The 18,475-nt window shown below is 39.9% G+C and overlaps 4 protein-coding genes across 8 annotated transcripts in view; 1 reads left to right on the top strand and 3 right to left on the bottom strand.

Moving 5' to 3' along the window:
- LOC111246448 (uncharacterized) overlaps positions 1 to 10,323 on the bottom strand; it is a 259,672-nt gene extending 249,349 nt beyond the window's left edge. The window contains exon 1 of one of the 2 annotated variants that reach the window (XM_086982453.1): positions 9,682 to 10,323. The gene's annotated coding sequence lies outside the window, so the exon portion shown is untranslated. The remainder of the gene's footprint in view (positions 1 to 9,681) is intronic. The other variant, XM_086982460.1, reaches the window with a different exon arrangement.
- Positions 10,324 to 10,705: 382 nt separating this feature from the next.
- Positions 10,706 to 11,765, top strand: LOC147756992 (dolichyl-diphosphooligosaccharide--protein glycosyltransferase subunit 4). The gene is made up of 2 exons (XM_086982473.1): positions 10,706 to 10,865; positions 11,542 to 11,765. Exon 2 carries the CDS (start codon positions 11,610 to 11,612, stop codon positions 11,721 to 11,723), a length of 114 nt encoding a protein of 37 aa, XP_086838599.1. The 5' UTR covers positions 10,706 to 10,865; positions 11,542 to 11,609; the 3' UTR covers positions 11,724 to 11,765.
- A 555-nt stretch (positions 11,766 to 12,320) lies between these two features.
- On the bottom strand, positions 12,321 to 16,671 carry BBIP1 (BBSome interacting protein 1). Of its 2 annotated transcripts, none has more exons than XM_086982471.1 (3): positions 16,575 to 16,671; positions 12,879 to 13,005; positions 12,321 to 12,753 (listed from the first exon to the last, which is right to left on the bottom strand). In XM_086982471.1, exons 1-3 carry the CDS (start codon positions 16,601 to 16,603, stop codon positions 12,646 to 12,648), a joined length of 264 nt encoding a protein of 87 aa, XP_086838597.1. In that variant the 5' UTR covers positions 16,604 to 16,671; the 3' UTR covers positions 12,321 to 12,645. The 2 variants fall into 2 exon arrangements, with proteins under 2 accessions (XP_086838597.1, XP_086838598.1); XM_086982472.1 differs by lacking the exon at positions 16,575 to 16,671 and adding an exon at positions 13,571 to 13,709.
- LOC111246451 (uncharacterized) lies at positions 15,839 to 18,337 on the bottom strand. Of its 3 annotated transcripts, XR_015322934.1 has the most exons (4): positions 18,200 to 18,337; positions 18,014 to 18,076; positions 16,157 to 17,823; positions 15,839 to 15,876 (listed from the first exon to the last, which is right to left on the bottom strand). XR_015322934.1 is itself a non-coding variant. In XM_022796057.2 (3 exons), exons 1-3 carry the CDS (start codon positions 18,206 to 18,208, stop codon positions 16,822 to 16,824), a joined length of 1,074 nt encoding a protein of 357 aa, XP_022651792.1. In that variant the 5' UTR covers positions 18,209 to 18,337; the 3' UTR covers positions 15,839 to 16,821. The 3 variants fall into 3 exon arrangements, 2 of the variants coding, with proteins under 2 accessions (XP_022651792.1, XP_022651793.1); XM_022796057.2 differs by having other exon boundaries at positions 15,839 to 17,823; XM_022796058.2 differs by having other exon boundaries at positions 15,839 to 17,823; positions 18,017 to 18,076.
- Between the last annotated feature and the right edge of the window lie 138 nt (positions 18,338 to 18,475).

The following is an 18,475-nucleotide window of genomic DNA, read 5'->3' as shown; positions in this document are numbered from 1 at the left end:
TACCGATATTGTGCGTCACTATAAACTAGATTAGACCAGCACTAGACCTAGAGATTTTTTTCAGTGAGCTTAAATAGGTTTGATTCCGGTGTCGAGTAGTTAATCATAAGAATTTTCAGTTAAGCAAGCAGGCTAAAGAGTAATAGCAAAAAACCGTAAGGCCACTGCAATAGATATTGGAATTAGCCTAAAACCGGTAAGGTCGCCGAAGTTCTTCTTCGATAAAACAGATTCAATTTACATTCATTTATTGTTTACGGTTTACATAAATGATACAAATTAGTAATCGTCCCAATACGAATCTTAACTTTATATAGGATTAGTAGCCCCATGTTGTCATCATGCATATTCGGTTTGATAAATCGTAAACATAATTATTATTCAAAGAGGTCGTCTTCTCGACACTCTACAGTACTTCTGTTGTGCTTTACGATGAGCCACTATGTCTATCACCTTCTTAAGGAGACCGTGTGCCCCTCGAAAAACGCATAACTAGGTCATAGGGTGCCCACTTAGAAAACTAGCTAGTGATGCGGAGGGATGCCGATATTATTCGGCAGAGTTTTCCGGGTTATGCTATCTGCCACCCCAGTCCTCTTGGGAGCAGTACTGCCAGTGTCGCCAGTCTTCTGTATGAAACGCAGGAGATAATGGTCTACCGCTGTGTATGTCTTAAGCCTATTAAGTAGAGAGGCCATGTCCATTCAAAGCCTATCGTCCCTTCTTAATCATTTTCTGCCACCATCAGAAAAACCAGAATAAGTAGTTAAAGGTATTTAATTAATTTCGTAACTGTTTTGGTTATTTCCTATAGATGTTATATCATATTCCACTGCCACGTTACAGATTAGTTCAATTTTACTTCACACACGTTTTTCCAGGGCTCTTTTTACAGTTTACCTGTGCATATGCGGGCATTCCGTAAATAGTTACTTTCTCACAAATGAAGCTTAATATTCAGGTACAAAAACTATTTTGTAAAATTTTTATTTCGAGCCGCCTATAATCATTGAAACATGTCTTTCTAATCATAAGAAATTAAATACTACTAGCTAATAACTGAGCTCTCAGACGCAGAATAAAATGTATTCATTCATTCAGGGGGGGGGGATAAGTATTAATTCACGAAAATTTAGTCACAGATACTATTAGTAATTAGTTTAAGTCCTTTTTAGCATTCTAAAGGGAGGAGGGGGGGGATAAAGCTTGTCGAAAGTTTTAATGTTTTTGCCTTTTTGCTCAAAAACGAAGTATATGCAGTAAGGTTGTACATTTTGGCTTTTGATCAACTCACGATAATATTAGCTATCTACGGCCTACAGAGCTTAATAGGCGGATTAGTGTAGGCTACAAGAAATTCAGGAAGAGCAACAAAATTTTAAATCTGTCGGGTTAGGTTAAACTATAACGACTGGCAGTGACCACAAATAAACGGGTTCGAGCTTATTACCGATATTGTGCGTCACTATAAACTAGATTAGACCAGCACTAGACCTAGAGATTTTTTTCAGTGAGCTTAAATAGGTTTGATTCCGGTGTCGAGTAGTTAATCATAAGAATTTTCAGTTAAGCAAGCAGGCTAAAGAGTAATAGCAAAAAACCGTAAGGCCACTGCAATAGATATTGGAATTAGCCTAAAACCGGTAAGGTCGCCGAAGTTCTTCTTCGATAAAACAGATTCAATTTACATTCATTTATTGTTTACGGTTTACATAAATGATACAAATTAGTAATCGTCCCAATACGAATCTTAACTTTATATAGGATTAGTAGCCCCATGTTGTCATCATGCATATTCGGTTTGATAAATCGTAAACATAATTATTATTCAAAGAGGTCGTCTTCTCGACACTCTACAGTACTTCTGTTGTGCTTTACGATGAGCCACTATGTCTATCACCTTCTTAAGGAGACCGTGTGCCCCTCGAAAAACGCATAACTAGGTCATAGGGTGCCCACTTAGAAAACTAGCTAGTGATGCGGAGGGATGCCGATATTATTCGGCAGAGTTTTCCGGGTTATGCTATCTGCCACCCCAGTCCTCTTGGGAGCAGTACTGCCAGTGTCGCCAGTCTTCTGTATGAAACGCAGGAGATAATGGTCTACCGCTGTGTATGTCTTAAGCCTATTAAGTAGAGAGGCCATGTCCATTCAAAGCCTATCGTCCCTTCTTAATCATTTTCTGCCACCATCAGAAAAACCAGAATAAGTAGTTAAAGGTATTTAATTAATTTCGTAACTGTTTTGGTTATTTCCTATAGATGTTATATCATATTCCACTGCCACGTTACAGATTAGTTCAATTTTACTTCACACACGTTTTTCCAGGGCTCTTTTTACAGTTTACCTGTGCATATGCGGGCATTCCGTAAATAGTTACTTTCTCACAAATGAAGCTTAATATTCAGGTACAAAAACTATTTTGTAAAATTTTTATTTCGAGCCGCCTATAATCATTGAAACATGTCTTTCTAATCATAAGAAATTAAATACTACTAGCTAATAACTGAGCTCTCAGACGCAGAATAAAATGTATTCATTCATTCAGGTGTGTTTAAAAGGAATTAGGTTCTAATACAAGCATTGTTTTCCGCAAAAAGAAGTATAATTGAGCTACTATAGAAAAGAGGTGGGTCTTAGGGTAGACTGTGATTCACCAGAAAGCTTGCAAACGATACTGTTTAGTATTGTGGTCGAACGGAAATAGTCGTTTACCATAGCTTTATGGTTTTCGTTGCTGAACCTTCGCTGCGTCTAAAATAGATTAAATTAGGGCAGTACGAATTTGCGTGTACTGTGTTGTGCCATAGATAACATACATAGCACACAAAACCTTTCAGTATGCTGCATCTTAACCCTGAAATTGATTTCTAAACGAAAATTTTCCAAAAATAGTCAGCCATTCGGTATAACCTGTGGTCTCTTTAGCATCGATTCAGGCACTGTTATTACGACCGTAGAGATCCACATTTAATCTTACATCAGTTACACATTTGCTAGAAGTATAGATCTCTTACATACAACGGGGCTCGACTAACATACGAAAAAACACTGATCATTTCAATTCACATTTCAAAGCTCATTTTTACTATATCTGCATAGCGAGCAACCATCCATTATACTTATTGAGCACCTGCATTTATGCGATACATACGACTTTACAATGTATGCACTATTAGTAAATAATTGCCAGTAGCTCTTTTCACTGTTTCTGTAAAAGATCTAAAAAAGGCTTTAAACATTAACAAGGAGGTGCACTACTCGACCCTCTGGTCCAACCAGACTTTTTATTCCAGTAAATAATTACTTGCACCCAGATATCGTTATGCCACTGAATAATGTCATTTCTAACGAATGCTGCTGTTTCAAAGATATAAGCACCCCTTCTTGTCTCAACATTTCATCCATCGTCCTCTGAAGGTAGTCTGCTATAGAAACGCATAGCACCGCAGGACAACATTGAAATTCGTGACAATTCATCACCTTTATTCTTTTTCCACCCCCGATATACCACCCCAAAGCTCCTTCACCCTTCAACGATAAAGAATTTTCGGTTATCGTCACAGCACGATGCAGCAATGGCTCCTATTTCCTATAATACTCAAGCCTTGCGGTTCGCTAGTTCGTCTCTCAGCCATTAGCAGAACTGTTTTATATCTCTCGATGTATTCATTCGCGAGGGTATCTCGTATGATCCTTGTCCTGAATAACTCAGGTTCGTTGTTGAGTTGAGCGATGTCTTCCCTTGAAGGGGGAATCTCGCAACAACGCATAGGAGTTCTCCAACATCGGTGCAGGAGTCGGCTGAGCCCGCAATACTGATGCTGGGCCCGTGCCAATATTTGCCAGCAGGGCGTTGTGAGTATGCTCGTCGAAAGACAGGGTCTGGAGCCAACAAGGGAAGCCGAATAGGGAAAGTACGGGATAGAGACTCATGAGTGACAGCACTGATGACTCATTGGTCGCCCCCAGTTTAAGCATACCAGGCCTTACGCCTATGGGAGCACCCCAGAAAGCCAAAAGCAGTAGTGTACTCTGTACAGGAGAGTGCGCCAACGAATAATGCCGCTAGCTACTGTTAATGGCGCAACTGACGCTCCGGAAGCATTCGCAACGTCGTTCCCTGTCGAGAGCCAGATACACTTATTCTTGCATGTACGACTTTGCTTGATAGTACAAATGCAGCTTTCTTGAGAGCTAGGGGGCTACAGAAAGGCTAAAATAACGGAGCGGTTACAATAGATAGAGCTGGGCCATGTAATGAGGCAACACAGAATTGATTATGGTCGCCCAACTTGATGCATTGGATGCAATAACGCTAGAATGCTGGTAGAATTCAGAGGCACTATTTTATCCCAGGCGGGCGCGGGATCGACGGACTTGGCAACGTCAGCGTTTACGCAAACGGAGTGCAATAAGGGTGGGGTACAGAATGTGACAGTGGCAAAGTTACCCCAATGTGGATGATCACACATAAATGATGTGTAGCCTTAGTTACTAGGGACCCATCGGATATCAGACAATGACTGTGAATTAATAAGTATGATGATGAGTGCCTATTATCATGGCACGATTTTGGCCAATAGGCTTGTCGCACTTCTTCGGTACTGGGTCTACTAGTAACAATGAGTTGCGTAACAATAATATTAATAATGAAAATGATTCAAACATGTATGATACATTGTTTACCATATCCACAACCTACAAACCGCATAGAAACCTAAATTAATTAATATTATTAAATATAATTAATATTATTACTAATTAAATAGTTCCGTAGTACCGCCATACTATTGCCAATTTATTTTGAGGTCAATATTCAAAATGTGTAGAAGCAGTGTAAAAAGTTATGGTAATAAGTTTGACGCATCAAACAGCATTATTGTGTGTCATACCAACGGTGTTACTCACTCTAATCGAAAAAAAAACTACATTTTTTTGAGTAGCCAATATTGCCTCGTAGTAGCCTCTTATGTTTGTAATTTATTATGAATATGTAGGTATATGTAGTATTATGAATAGGCAAAAGTTCTCAATATTTTCCCATAATATACCAAACAGATGACACAAACACTCCGATGGAAACAGGCGCCATTTTATAATATTCCTAGTTCTGGCTAACATAAATTTGTATTTAGCTTACCAATTCGTTCGTTTAAAATACCCTTTAGTGACAAACCATCTATTAATTTGACGGCCTCTCAACAGCTCAGCAAAAGCTCGTTTTTCCTTTTTACGACGCTTGTGATTGAAGCTGCGTTTTACGGTAAGACGTGGTCCCTTGCTTTTGCGTTCTCTCCATTCCTCTTTGTTTATGTCACCTGACCTGAATCAATTTCTGAAGCGATTAGTAAATTTTGCCGTACGGGAATGAACGTTTGCTTCAGCTTTATTATTCCGAATGACAGGAACATAATGGGGCAGCTACCGGAAAGCTATCGTGTTGCCTCCGTCAACGCTGCCAACTAATGATTTTCCCTTAACAAAAAGCGTGACAGGATTTTCTCTCACGCGCCTAGCCTACGCAGCCTTGTCTGTAAAATCCACTTTCCAAATTGATCAACGCTAGTGAAATCTTTGTTACTTACAACGAGTTATCCGTAGTTAACAAAAACGTCTTTTGCGGCTTTAGTCCTGATGCACAGAAAATTCTATGTTTAGGTACGGTAATATTTTCGACACAAGCAAGGCACTTCCTTGCCAGCATGACTATGCGAAATATTCTCCCTATGGACGCCCGAAATATGGACTGTTCATGGTTGCGTGCAGGCCTACTCTCTGTGTCCTACTGTTGCAGCCTGCGTTTCTGCTTATTTGTTTCAATACTGTCTAATCACTGCAACCGTTTCAGCTATTGACAGTTGCGCTTGTCAATCTGCTATGCGGCACAATCAAGACTGGCAAATCATAGATAGGTTCATTGTTTTCCTGTCTTCCATTTTTGACTTTGTTGCCTCTAAGCCCGGTCTTGAGGCGATCGTTATTTCCGAATGTAAACAGCCAAGCGTAGCCGTCTCACACCAAAAGCCACGGAGGCTACATTGTGTCTACAAAGTTCTTCATTCATTGCCTCTAGGAACCGAAAAACAGTGCGGTCCACTGCGAGCATGGCTCTTGGCAGCTGTGCGTTTCTAGCAGCAGTAAAACAACGACTATAGTCTTAACGTCGGGCTGTCATGAACAAGTCATAAAAGCGGACGGCTCGACCGGTCCCAAGACCGAAATAAAGACCTGCAAATAGTCATACAGATTAGGCTGAATGAATGCCAACGAGCAGCGGCAGCAATATCAACAACAACAGCGATAGAGAGCGGCAGCAGTCCCACCAAAACTGTCTTCTAGCACGGGACTGACGACCTATCGGTCCATCTACTCATCTTTCCATATATGGCATATATGTTCTAATGGTTCAACTGCTGCCTCATGGCTGTTTGCCTTTTGCTTGTTTTCACACTACCAGTTCCTATTATTGTTGCACGGCCCTAGGTGAATGTTGACTTGCTGGGACCTCCCTAGGGCACTACAAGGAAGTCCCATGTAGTGTTCGAAGCCCTGTGCTCGAGTAAAAACGATTCGAGTCCAAGCGTGCTGCTGAGTTGGTTTTCGAGATCCTAAGCACCATTGCCAGCCAAGTTTGTGTCGAGCGACTGAACATGTGCGTGTATGTGGGTCTATGAGAGAACGCGCATCCACGGCAGCAGTCTTGTGTCAGGCAGCGGCTGGCTGGCAGTAGCTGCACACGTGGGACTGTGGCGCCTGGACGGATCATGTGCTGGAAACGCCCCTCATATTCCGTCAACAAACAACATTTCCCTTTAACTCCGAGGCTTTCGTCTATATGCTTGCTGTGCCGTTAGCACTCTGTATCGGATCACCGATGCCAATCACCATGTACATATGCAGATACGTACCTCTCTACCTCGACAGCAGCGCTAACTATGAAGACAGCGGTAATAGCTGGAGGAAAATCGGAACTGCCAAGCGAACAACGAGAGTTAGCAGCAGTGGCAGACTCTCAAACAACAACCTGAACTCCAGTTAGTGCTACCACTCGAGCCAATCTAGGCACAATCGTCATCAGCACCATCATCGGAGTAGATCAGTCAACAAGGCCTGAAAGTTGTTGATCTTACTGTATAGAATACATCGACAAACCGGGTGACCTGACTCTAGCCTGCGTTGCCTTAGCCTGCCCTAGAGAAGCCGGGTACACTTATCTGGTGTTGATACCGCCAGATTTTCGAAAAACTAAATTATGACTGGAGTAACTTTTAAAGAACGTTTTTTTAGCGAAACAAATAAGGGTGCACGCTTTTTAAATTCCAGATCAGAAAATCATCAAAACCCTCGATAATCAAAAACTTCCATATCTGATCTGTGCTGAAACAAGCATAGGATCGATCTATTCCCCTTTCTAACACTAATATTGTTGAGGGCTTTGCTGCTATAGTTTGGGGCGACGGAGGCCCCCATGCCTTCTGCCGACAGAGTCAGAGTTTAAAGAACTGATCAACACCTAATCAAGTTTGTTTAACATTGAACTGAGACCGTCTGACGTTTGCCTGAGATCAACGGAAGAGCTGAAAGGCTCATCTGAGGCTGCCAGCGACAACCATTCGAAGCTATGCCAAAACAATTCCAAAATTGACTTCTTTCTGCCAGATGGTTTATTCGTGAGATTAGCACTATATCCAACATAATCTTTTTCCTGATCAACTTCTAGAAGTCCAGTTAACCTGTTTGATAGCTAATCTGTTTACAGAAGACGCGTAACGAATGCCGGGTTTGCGAGACGACCGTTACTTAGTCCACTTGTAGTAGCAGTATTGTCCTTAATCGCACAGAACGAACTTACTCGACCGAAAAGTAGAAAGCTTCCTTTAACGCCTTCCTTATCTGTACTGCCAAATGCATTTGTGGCACTTCGTCGTGGTGCAATACGAAGGTTTCAACCGATCTGCTACGAAAACTCCCACATGGCATACAGTTAGCTCGCCAATGTATCTCAAAATCGAACTGTATTATCTTGTGGGTGCAGACAACTTTTAATGTCAAGATCAACAAAAGCTTCTTGTTGTTACTAGCGGTTTCAATGGTGTTTCGCACTGCTCGAGCCGAATAATCAACCGCAAGAGTGCTGTTGGCACTTAGGTACAGCTTCGACTCCTGGCACAAATTTTCGAAACAATTAATAGTGCACTTACATGTTTTCATAGAATTAGAAATCTTAAGTGAAATTTAAGCTTACGTTCAGAGCAGCATCATCGACACTGTCAGCATTTTTAGAGGAACCATCTTTGAGGAAACAGTAATCCTCGCAAACTAAACAAGAACAGGTGCATTGACTATTGATACTGCCAGAGACAGATCGTAAAAATCTCTGTACGAACAGCTATTGCCACTTTTATTTACGTGTTCTCGAATTCACAGCTGCGGGTATAAACCCTTTTTATGACTGGGCTTGCTAAAGAAAACGATGAAAACGCCAGAACCGGAGCCATGGCACCTTCATTTTGTATTGCGTACGGCATTGTAATTATTTCTGTTTTGTATGCAAGAAGTTGCGAAAAGGCGACCTGCTTTCTAATCTAATTGTTTTTTAATCACCGTCATCAAAATGCCTAGGTTTCATTTTGCAAGACAAGCTCTTGAGAGGCCTTAATTTACAAACTTACGTAACTATCTTCGACAACCGATCTCATGTTTGCTTACTAGACTCGGAAATAAGTAAAAACATTTAGGTTCGAAAGCACGCGTAGAGAGCCCGTCATTTAAAGTAATGCTTAAGGATAGAAGCAAACGTAAAACTGAAATCACTTCGCTTAGATTATCCGTCCGCTCTATGTACTATAATGCATTCCTTACTTCTTGCAGTGTAAAAATAAAAACCCTGGTTGTAGTAACCGCACGCTGGGGGGGGGGGGGGGGTAAAGTCACCCCTGCGCATCATTTGTTTTAAAAGCAATCAATTTTTTACCTTCCTGATCCATCGCCGCAGTTTTTGCCAAATCCAGTCGACGACAGACAGAACAAGAACTGATAAGGCCGTTAAGGTATGCAGTTCTACTATTATCACTATTTCGACGGTTTTTTTTTGGAATACTAACAACAACGGCGACAATATAATAATCTGACTATTCAGTCATTTTTTGTTGGGATCTTCGTTAGAGCTCTTTGGGCTCATCTGTCGTTACCCTAGCCATAATACTATAACGTAGATTCCCAGCAAGTAGTGCCATCGTAAGGCTCATATCATCTCTGTACTTAAAGATGGAAATAGAGAAAGCATTCACTTCTATAGCGGTACTTACAGTGCATCATTGCGTGACTGTTACAAGACAGGAAAAAGCTCGCGAGCGCGCACTACTTTGCTTTAGTGATCTTAAACTTCAATGGAATTTCTCAGTGATCAATATTGTTTGCGCACAATAATGTTTACAAGCTGTTTGTGATGCAACGGAAGTGAAAATTGTTTTTAGAAGCTGCCCGCAAAGACCTACATACACTTCTAGCAAAAAAAAAGTCAAATGGAACGTTGGTTTCCGCCAACAATATATGCCCGCTTATTATCCCTTATGTACACTTTGACGCACATGGCGGGCTTTGTTCAGTATCAACTTACAGGTGCCACAATCGTAAGACAAGTTGTTTCACCCTTTGTTCCTACATTATTGAACTTACCCGTGTTGCCGGTGGCGACGTTCAGGAAGAACTAAGCTGATCACGTACTCCTTGGAGAGCACAACGAATATAGTTAACAGATAACAGCAAAGCACCAATGAATAATTTCGATTTATAGCAGTAGGAACAAATCTAAATACGTGGTCCGATCGCGCACGGCAGTAGAACAACACAAATAAGGCAGGACACAGAAAGTGCAAAGCAAATGTCACTCGATTCAAACACGTCTGCGGGTAAGTAAGTATTCTCGATATATCCAATGAGGGGCACTGATGAAAATTAGAAGTTTCTATTTTTTTTTTTCAATTACTTTTCCTTCGTCCAAGCGTCAATTGGTCATCAGAAGCAGCACCATCACTTCAGTTGTTGTTGTAGAAGTTTGCTTGAAAAAGTTATGGTAGTATCCAGCGATAGCGTGATATTAATATCGGCACTCAATTCGCCCATCGGCACCGTCCACATAACCGATCTTTACCCGACCACTATTTATTCGGTCTGTGGCCGCGATTTCAAACGCCGTGCTTCACTCGCGCTTCTCCGCTAGATGGCGCCATCGAGTGAAGTTCGCTAAGCTCCGCCTCTTTATCACCGGAGTGCCACAATGTGCACAATTGACTAAAGGACAGTGCTTCTTGCGAATGAGATGGGTGAAAAAAATTGAGAACCTCAGTAGTAAAGGGTTGGTTACAGGGTGGTCTAAGGTGAAATATGAATACCTGACGTTATGTTGTCATTAACTGTGGATATGAAAACAGCTTCTGTGTATATCTTGGTGGAGGAACGTCCAAGGATGAGCATAGATTTATTGGAACATTCTTCTAAGAATTCATGCATTGTAAACAGAACCTGACATGACGAAGGTCTCCCATGAGGAGAATACGATGTGTATACTGCTTGCAATATATAAAATATGGGATTTTTTTGTATTTAATAAACTACGGGTAAGTCAAAAACTGGGGATCAGACGTAGAATAAATGCGAAGACTCCGAACCATCCAATTCCACGGAACTGTAGTTGTCCACACCGTGACGCTGTTTTTGTCAGCTGAGAGAGCCACGTCTGCTTTAGCTGTTGCTGCAGATAGGTCCCCGTCATTTGCGCGTACACTGTCGAAGAAGCGTTCTATTGAAGTTCAGTCGTTGTGGTGAGGTGACTAAGAAGCCTATCCTCGAACAGTAAAAAGGTGAATTAATGTTTGACACTTCGGATTCGTAAGCTTTCGAACTGGTGGTCCACTACTTTTCGGTACTTCTTAGAAAGCAAACAAATACGATAAAAAAATCTCTCGGTCCTTGCATCTTTCTTGTTAAGTAGTTGGCGAAAATAAAACAATTGAGCAGAATGGGATTGGTGCATCTTCTGTCAACTGATATACTGTTCGAAATCGGGTGTAGTCTTCACATAAATTTTCAAGAGATTTTTTATAAAACTAGATTACCTGAGATAACTTCATAAAGTACGTCCCGAAGTTTGTTCCCACCATTATTGATTATTGAATATATTGTATACGTTGCATCCTGGGATTATGTCATGTTCCTAATCTCAATTTCATCAAAGACGTGAACAGCTTACAAATATTTCAGAGTTTGCACGTAAATAAGCCACGCGAACAACCAACATGCGAATCAAACGACCTATCGTAATATAATTTTTGTAATGACTTCTTAATGTTTAAATAAATATGCTTAAACAACGGCTGCAGGAAAGCACCAATATAAACTTTTGAATTTATTTGACGTAATCATTTGGAAAAGAACGATCCAACGTGTGACATAAAAATAGACCATTTTCTTTAAAGAATCCTTCACTTTTATTTACAGTTTAGATTATAATTGTTATTGACTCAATTTGAATTACAGGGGAGTGCGGAACGACGATTAGCTAGCAGAGCTATCTGTCTTTATCACCCGCGATCTTTATCCTCGCGATGATTTCTGACGTTCAACTGGCAGTTTTTGCCAACCTTATGGGCGTCTCGCTGTTCCTTCTCGTTGTGGTTTACCACTACGTCACCGTTAACAACCCCCGAAAAAATAACTAGCTTTAACGGACGTTCCACTATGTGACGACGATTGATTCCCGATGCAAAATCTGGTATATAATTCGGCTTATAATTACTATAATACCGGTAATTCGCGACACCAATTTACAGTTTTTCAACTTAGACGAAGGTGTGATCATGAGCAAAATCAAGGGGCCAAATCGATGCAGGAGAGCTCAACTTGCTCCAGCAAGATGAAATTGATAGTTAATATTATTACTATACCACACGTCTTTTGAAATCATAATATAAGTTGAAAGTTGATCTGGAATATTAATAAGACATTAATATCTATTTAAAAAACGGTGTTCTTATTTTAAATAAGGTAATCATAAATGTAAATGGATGCTTCCGAGGTAGTTAAGCTTGACCTAAATTAACCAGATAAGGCTGTTTTTAAGTTTGAATTGGAACAGATTGTTCATTTTTAACGATATATAGTGAACATTTACCGGCGTATATCTTAGATGTAACTCATGACAAAACCAAACTACGTTTTTCATAGCAGTTGTACATTTTTTAATTATATCTCTGAAAATTTAAAGTGTGAATGTTTGAAATTCTATGTAGTCTATACCAATAAATAAGGCTGGCATGTCGTATCACACAAACCAATATATTTGGGAAATAGGTGTGGGTATTTTGACAATAAGACATAATTTTAGCAGTTTCGAAAAAAAGTAATGAACACGTCACATATTTTTAGGCCGCAACATAACAATCACATTTTTAGTTGCGAAAACGCATAATTCTTCCGATCGGAAATTGGATTGCATACAGTGTCAATAGTTAGTGTCTTAACAGCCGCTTAGGAAAGTAACAATGGTTTTATGAAGTCTAGACTATATGGCCTATATTTTATCAAAGGCTTTAACAATATAGGTAACTATGTAAATAGTCAAGCCATATGCTTTATGCTTTTTTAAATATCATTTTTGTATTCGTTTTTACATCCAGTTACCGAGGTGATTCCTGAGGATCGAATGGCCTGTTTGGCTTTTTCTTCCGCTTCTCTTTGCATGTTTTCGACCTGCACAGCAACGTAAAACACAGACGTGTATTAGAATCGGTTAAACATATATTTCTATACATGCTAGTGATGAATATATTGAAATAACTTGAGATGCTGAAAAGACAGAGGAATTGAGACTTGACCTTTTCAAGTGTCATTGATTTCAATGGAAGAATCTTAGGCTTGCAAAGAATAAATTGCGGGATCTCTTCATGAAAAAGGGCTCCTCGAGATGGAAGTATCTCCTTAACTTCAGGTGGCGTCATGCTTCTGAAATTTTAAACATTGCCCGTATGTATGCTACGTGTTAAATTAACTAGTCAAATTAGACACAAATTGAGTCCTTCTAAGTAGTCAAAAGAAGATGGTTAAGCTAGTCTGCCTCAAACTGCTCTATTTCCGTATTGAAAATAAAAATAAATTCATTCCTAAGTAATAATAATAACCTAGCGATTCAAGAAAATATCTAATCACACTTGTAAAACTGCCTTTCATATTAACTCATGTCCTTGGGTTGTCTATTTTAGATTTTTTACAAAGTTGATAGTTTCCTAAAATGGAGTATGTCACCCTAAATGAACTCTGTCTTCTTATATCCATTTTCTTATTTATCTGGACTAATAGTTTACATCTTGTTCATCGTTCAACGAAACTATCTAGCGTGCTAATAAACAATTGCAACATATTTTAGGAAAAAATCATATAGCTGGCAATGAACATTACACTACTTCATACATTCGGACTTTACGACAGCGGCCATTTTTTCGGGGCCGTGTGCGTTCTGACGTATCGTTGTTGTGTTACCAAAATTTCGATAAATTGAATGAAAGTTTACCTTTGCAAAAGACGAAGGCGTGTTTAATAAACACCCGGAATAGATAGGCTTATATTGCGTGTGTCGTTCACTAATTAATTACGGGCGGACGGATACTCTCTACTGTAGTTTACACCATCATACAGATGTTCCCCGCTTGTTATTACTGTTTTAAACCCGTGTTGATATGGCAACCAGCTAGACGCTCCCAACCAAACGGTGTTCGCGAGGTTAGAGTAGCGAAGAGTTCTAAAACTAAATTAATATCTATTACGTATTTTATTCAAGTGACACTTATATAATACATTACGTGTCGGTTCTAGATCTGGAAAGTATGTTTAAACCTATAGTTTAACTTACTCAAGCGATCGCTAAAATTCACGGATTTGTTTTATCATAGCAGACGAGCGCGCTTAGCTTGTTCGTTCCCAGTAACCTAAGCATCGCATCATTAATATCTCGACGTTTCGAGTTTTATGTCCTGTATCGTCGTTAGGCATTCTATCAGGTGGCTGGTTTCCAGGACGAAACTAAGTGTGTGATTATACCCAGATTTGAACTCGGGCCGAACGCGTTCCTAAGATTGGCTGGCAAACACATTAGGGACTAGCCCATCACGGGGACACATTATACATACCTGCCCTGCAGTAGTGTTCTTACTAATTGACTAGATAAGCTCGCAGGCCTTACTTTGCGCCTGGTTTTCCGTTGATTTAACTGGTTTATTAATTCACCTAACCCACTACCCCTCTGTAATTATTATATGAGTTCGTTTTGGTAATCAGCTAGAGATTCATCTAGATGAATTTGTCTCTCTCGTAATATGTTGACTTCGGGTAAATTTCTACATTGTAGGTACGGGCTTTTTCAGTGTTGACTAAATGATTCTGTTCCCAGAAGGCCAGTTAATATGGTCGGCCATGGGCCAATTTGTGAAAGATGTATAGACATAGAACCGTTGATAGCATCGGGAAACCTGTTGATCCCCCTTCCGGGAAAAGCTCAAGTTTTTAACTTTTCTAATAATAAGTTCCAACATATTCTATTAAATAAAAATTCGACTGATCTATTTCGGTACGGTTATTCTGTTTCTTGGACGTGACCCAGGCTTAAAGGTTTTTATATCAACCTCTTTGTGTTAATAAATAGTTACATATATTGAATGAAAACAATTGCTTTTTTTAAACAATTTATTGTTCTGGGGGTTAGCAAAACTTTTAGATTTCCTTAAGGGTTTTGTTAGCAAATAATTACTTCTTTTTCTTGAAATTGAGTTCATCTGAGAATGAGTTAAGGAATTTTTTCACGGAAATCAACTCCATATTTATTAGAAACGCGCTAAAATGCTCACTCAATTGTTACACCTGAAGATTCGTACGACCAACAGTGTTTTCGCCATTTTCGCTAAAAAAAAAATCAATTTTAGGTGTTAAGTATTTTTTCAGTTCGTTGAGATCCATCGTTTAGCGTCATTGCATGACACACCATGTTTAGTTTTCACACGCCATTTTTGATCTGAAAACTGAAAATTAGGTGTATGAGCATCTGGAATTTTGATTCAGCTTATCGAAAAACTTTATCAGATTAATATCAGAAAAAAGCCTTTCCAATATATGTACGCATGCAAAAAAAGATGTTGACCCGGTGTCAAGCAATCGACCGAGCTATTGCATTCGGGTTTTGACCTTTTTCCTGCTGAAATATCAGTTTTAGCTATAGGAAAAGAGTTTCAATTTTAATTTAGGTCGTTGAGGTCTGTTTATTTGTATAAAGAATTGGCGTTACCAAAGTGGTACTTCGCGGAGGAGTATTTTTACTATTTTGAGATTTTTCTTTCAAAAATTTCTTTGAAAAAATGTCTAAATGTGAACCTTCGGCTGCTAATTTTTAATATTATTAAATTATTTATAAATTATTAAATAAAATAAAACTAACATTACGCTCTATGGGACGAAAAAACTCCCAAAGAAGTATATACCTAATCGACGTCACCTTTCTAGAATGAAGCTCTAAAATTTAAACTATCGATCAGCCAAAAATCTCAAACCGAAAATCTCTGGTCGGGTCGGACAGACAAACAGTTGCAGTAATACATGAATAGGTAAATGATATTGTTTGAACCAAACAATGAAGAAAAAAGTATAAAAAAAGAAGGTCAAGCACCTTTTCAGAGAACCATTTGACGTTAATCGCTGTTTTCTTTCTACCCCATATTTTCGGGAAGCGAAACGCTGTTGCTTCCAAACTAAGTAGATCCTCTGCTATCTGCTTAAAGGAGTGCACTTAAGATTCCTTTTATGCAAATCGGGTCTTACAACTTGTGACACCTGAATGCAAACATATATTCGTACTCAATTCGTAACTCGCTAATATTTTGTCGTCCATTCGTATACACAGTGTTTTTCGCCATAACACAGTGCAGTTGCAATAGTTGTGCACTTTGAGGCATACGAAAAACGTAACATCTGAAGACAACACACTTGATTTGTAGTAAAGCGTATTATAAGGCAAGATTTGTTCTTGGCACTAAGTACTTTTTCGTCGATATTGATAGTTGTTACTTGCGGCTAGAGAATGAACACATGAAGTAGCATTGGAACTACTGACCTCCGTCGTAGCGATTGAAAATATCTATCGGACTACTTGCAAAGTTCAGGCTGACGTTAGCGTAACTCAATCGAACAAAACGTTAACAAAAAAATCCTTCATACTTTCGAAGAGCAACGATGGTATTGCTTCAACAATCCAAGTATTTACATAGCGCCCACCGAGATGACAACTTCGTTCTGTGATACTTGCCGCCCATCTGTCTCCAATTTGTGTTACTGGGCAAGCCGTAATTTTAAACAATAGCATATCCTATTCGCTCGCAGATGGCAACGTGGATTACGATGTTAGATTGTCGTTAATGTTATAATAGCTGTCTCGCACATGTTCGCTTGCTGGTGCTCTCATGAGAAAAACTGCACATAGAATTTAGCTTAGAATTCAACAATCAGAACAAATCTACAAAAAGAGCACATACTGTATTTGCTTGCTGCCATATATAAGCATCGTTCTAGAAAGATTTCCATTTGTGCATTATGTTGACTTTGCTGAATGGTAGTAGCACTGACAGTATCCATACTTGCTGTGAATCACAGAATGCTGCGAGCAAACGTACGCAAAAAGTGATTTTGTGACGTCATGTGATTACAGTTACTACGATAGAAACCTCGAATCTAAACAGCTGTTGTTAAATGGTTGCATCCGTTGCAGGATATGTGAATATACTAAAGGGATACTGCTTCAACCGTCAATGACAGGATGCCATCCTCCGAGACAATATCGCCATGTTGCTGCAGTTTATCCACTTTAATTACTTTGCTTAGCCCATATCCACCATCCTTAAGAGGTGCCGCAAAACACCTTGAAATAGACTTTCCATTCACAAAAAGTGGAGCTTCGTAGGTTTTCACTACACCACCCTTTGAATTCAACAGTTCAAATCGAATTCGCTTCTTCATTGGCCAAGGGTGTGTGGCGGCCTCTAGAAAGGTCTGATGGTAAACACCTAACCAAGAAGAATTTTTCACCACGTCTATGTGAATTTGTGTTGCACAAGGGTAGCCATCACCCCACCATCGGTAAAGCGGGCTCCACACCTCGTCACGTTTTTCCCGATGCTGCTCGATTAAGTCCTTAATGTGAATTGAAATATACTGCTTGCCGCCGAGTCGCGTATCAAGCCGACTTTCTACTTTAAGGCGTAAATCCTGAAGTTCCCCTAAAATTTTCTCGTTCTGCTCACGAAGCTGGTCGATCGCAGCATTTCTGTCAATATTTTGAAGGTCCTCGGTCTCGTGCTCAAGGTCTTCAACTCCTTCCCGGTGGCCTCCGTCCTCCGGATTTCGCCAAAAGTGATTCTTAATTTCGCGCAGTTTTCCTTCAAATCCACATGTACAGGCGAACCTCATGTTATCTAGGATTAGCGTAACTTGTATGCGTTCGGCATCTTTTCTTTCTTTGCAGGGATGACACCAAATCTGACAAATCCTGCGCGTGGCTGGGTCGGCGCTAGGTTCCGTTGGCTCGGTTGGGCGTAGAGTTGCACAGTGAGAGCAAAAAGAGTGGCCACATGAGGCCAAAAATGCATTTGCCGAGTGACCTCTACAAATACTGCAGCTTACCAATCGGCTGCTAGTTGCATCTAAAGGGCGCAATTCTACCCCTCCTGGGCAAATGTCAGCGGGCAGGTCTACCAGATGCATCCGGTCGAAATTTCTTTTTTTCATCTGAAACAACATTAGCCGTCCCAGATATCACTAAAAACGATGGTGTACGGCTAACATGACTGTCAAACATAGAAATCGATCAAGTTTTGTATTTGTCTACATTCAGCTATTTAACATCGAAAAAATAAACCAGGTAGAATACAGTCGAAAATAGTTGTGAAACTTTTGATGCATATGATGTATAGCTTACTACCGTGTTGACGTTCTGCTTGTTTTGTGAATCCCTCGCTGTCTTCGCAATGAGCAAACGTACCTTGAATGTCAATAAAGGAAACAGCCGTCATTTTCAGTACATGATTAACATAACATATGGGGCACGCATCGTACATAGTGACTTTAGAGAAAAAAACAGACATGGCCTATGGCGGAAACTTACAGATGGCATGGTTTCCACTGATCGTATCACTCCAACAGAAACGCAAATGACAGTTTTCGGTACAATCGACTAGAGTATTGTTTTGCAAAGATGCATCGTGTAATCAAAAGACTCGTTTTTCTTAATCATTCAATAGAAAAACAGCCAATTGTATGAAGTAAAGATAGTCGGTGCGATAAGCAAGCGCTGGAGTGAAGCAGGCCTAAAGCATAATTTGCAATTGCTTCTAAGTTTCGCCATTAGCACTATTCGTGCCAAAAATGTGTGCGTCTTTAC

This window comes from Varroa destructor, unplaced genomic scaffold (genome assembly GCF_002443255.2).
Source record: "Varroa destructor unplaced genomic scaffold, Vdes_3.0 BEIS01000003.1, whole genome shotgun sequence".
In the NCBI taxonomy this organism is placed as follows: Eukaryota; Metazoa; Arthropoda; class Arachnida; order Mesostigmata; family Varroidae; genus Varroa; species Varroa destructor.
Note: the sequence above shows the minus strand (reverse complement) of the source record. Positions and strands in the feature narration are given on the sequence as shown.

Bases quoted from the DNA above. Each gene is read 5' to 3' on its own strand.
- LOC111246451 (XM_022796057.2), bottom strand. The intron at 17,824-18,013 runs GTAAGCTATACA...ATGTTGTTTCAG, and splicing joins AGCAGAACGTCAACACGGTA to ATGAAAAAAAGAAATTTCGA.
- LOC147756992 (XM_086982473.1), top strand. From the start codon at position 11,610: ATGATTTCTGACGTTCAACTGGCAGTTTTTGCCAACCTTATGGGCGTC.
- BBIP1 (XM_086982471.1), bottom strand. From the start codon at position 16,603: ATGCTTATATATGGCAGCAAGCAAATACA. The intron at 13,006-16,574 runs GTATGTGCTCTT...TTAAAATTTCAG, and splicing joins TATGGCAGCAAGCAAATACA to AAGCATGACGCCACCTGAAG. The intron at 12,754-12,878 runs GTCAAGTCTCAA...GTTGCTGTGCAG, and splicing joins AATCAATGACACTTGAAAAG to GTCGAAAACATGCAAAGAGA.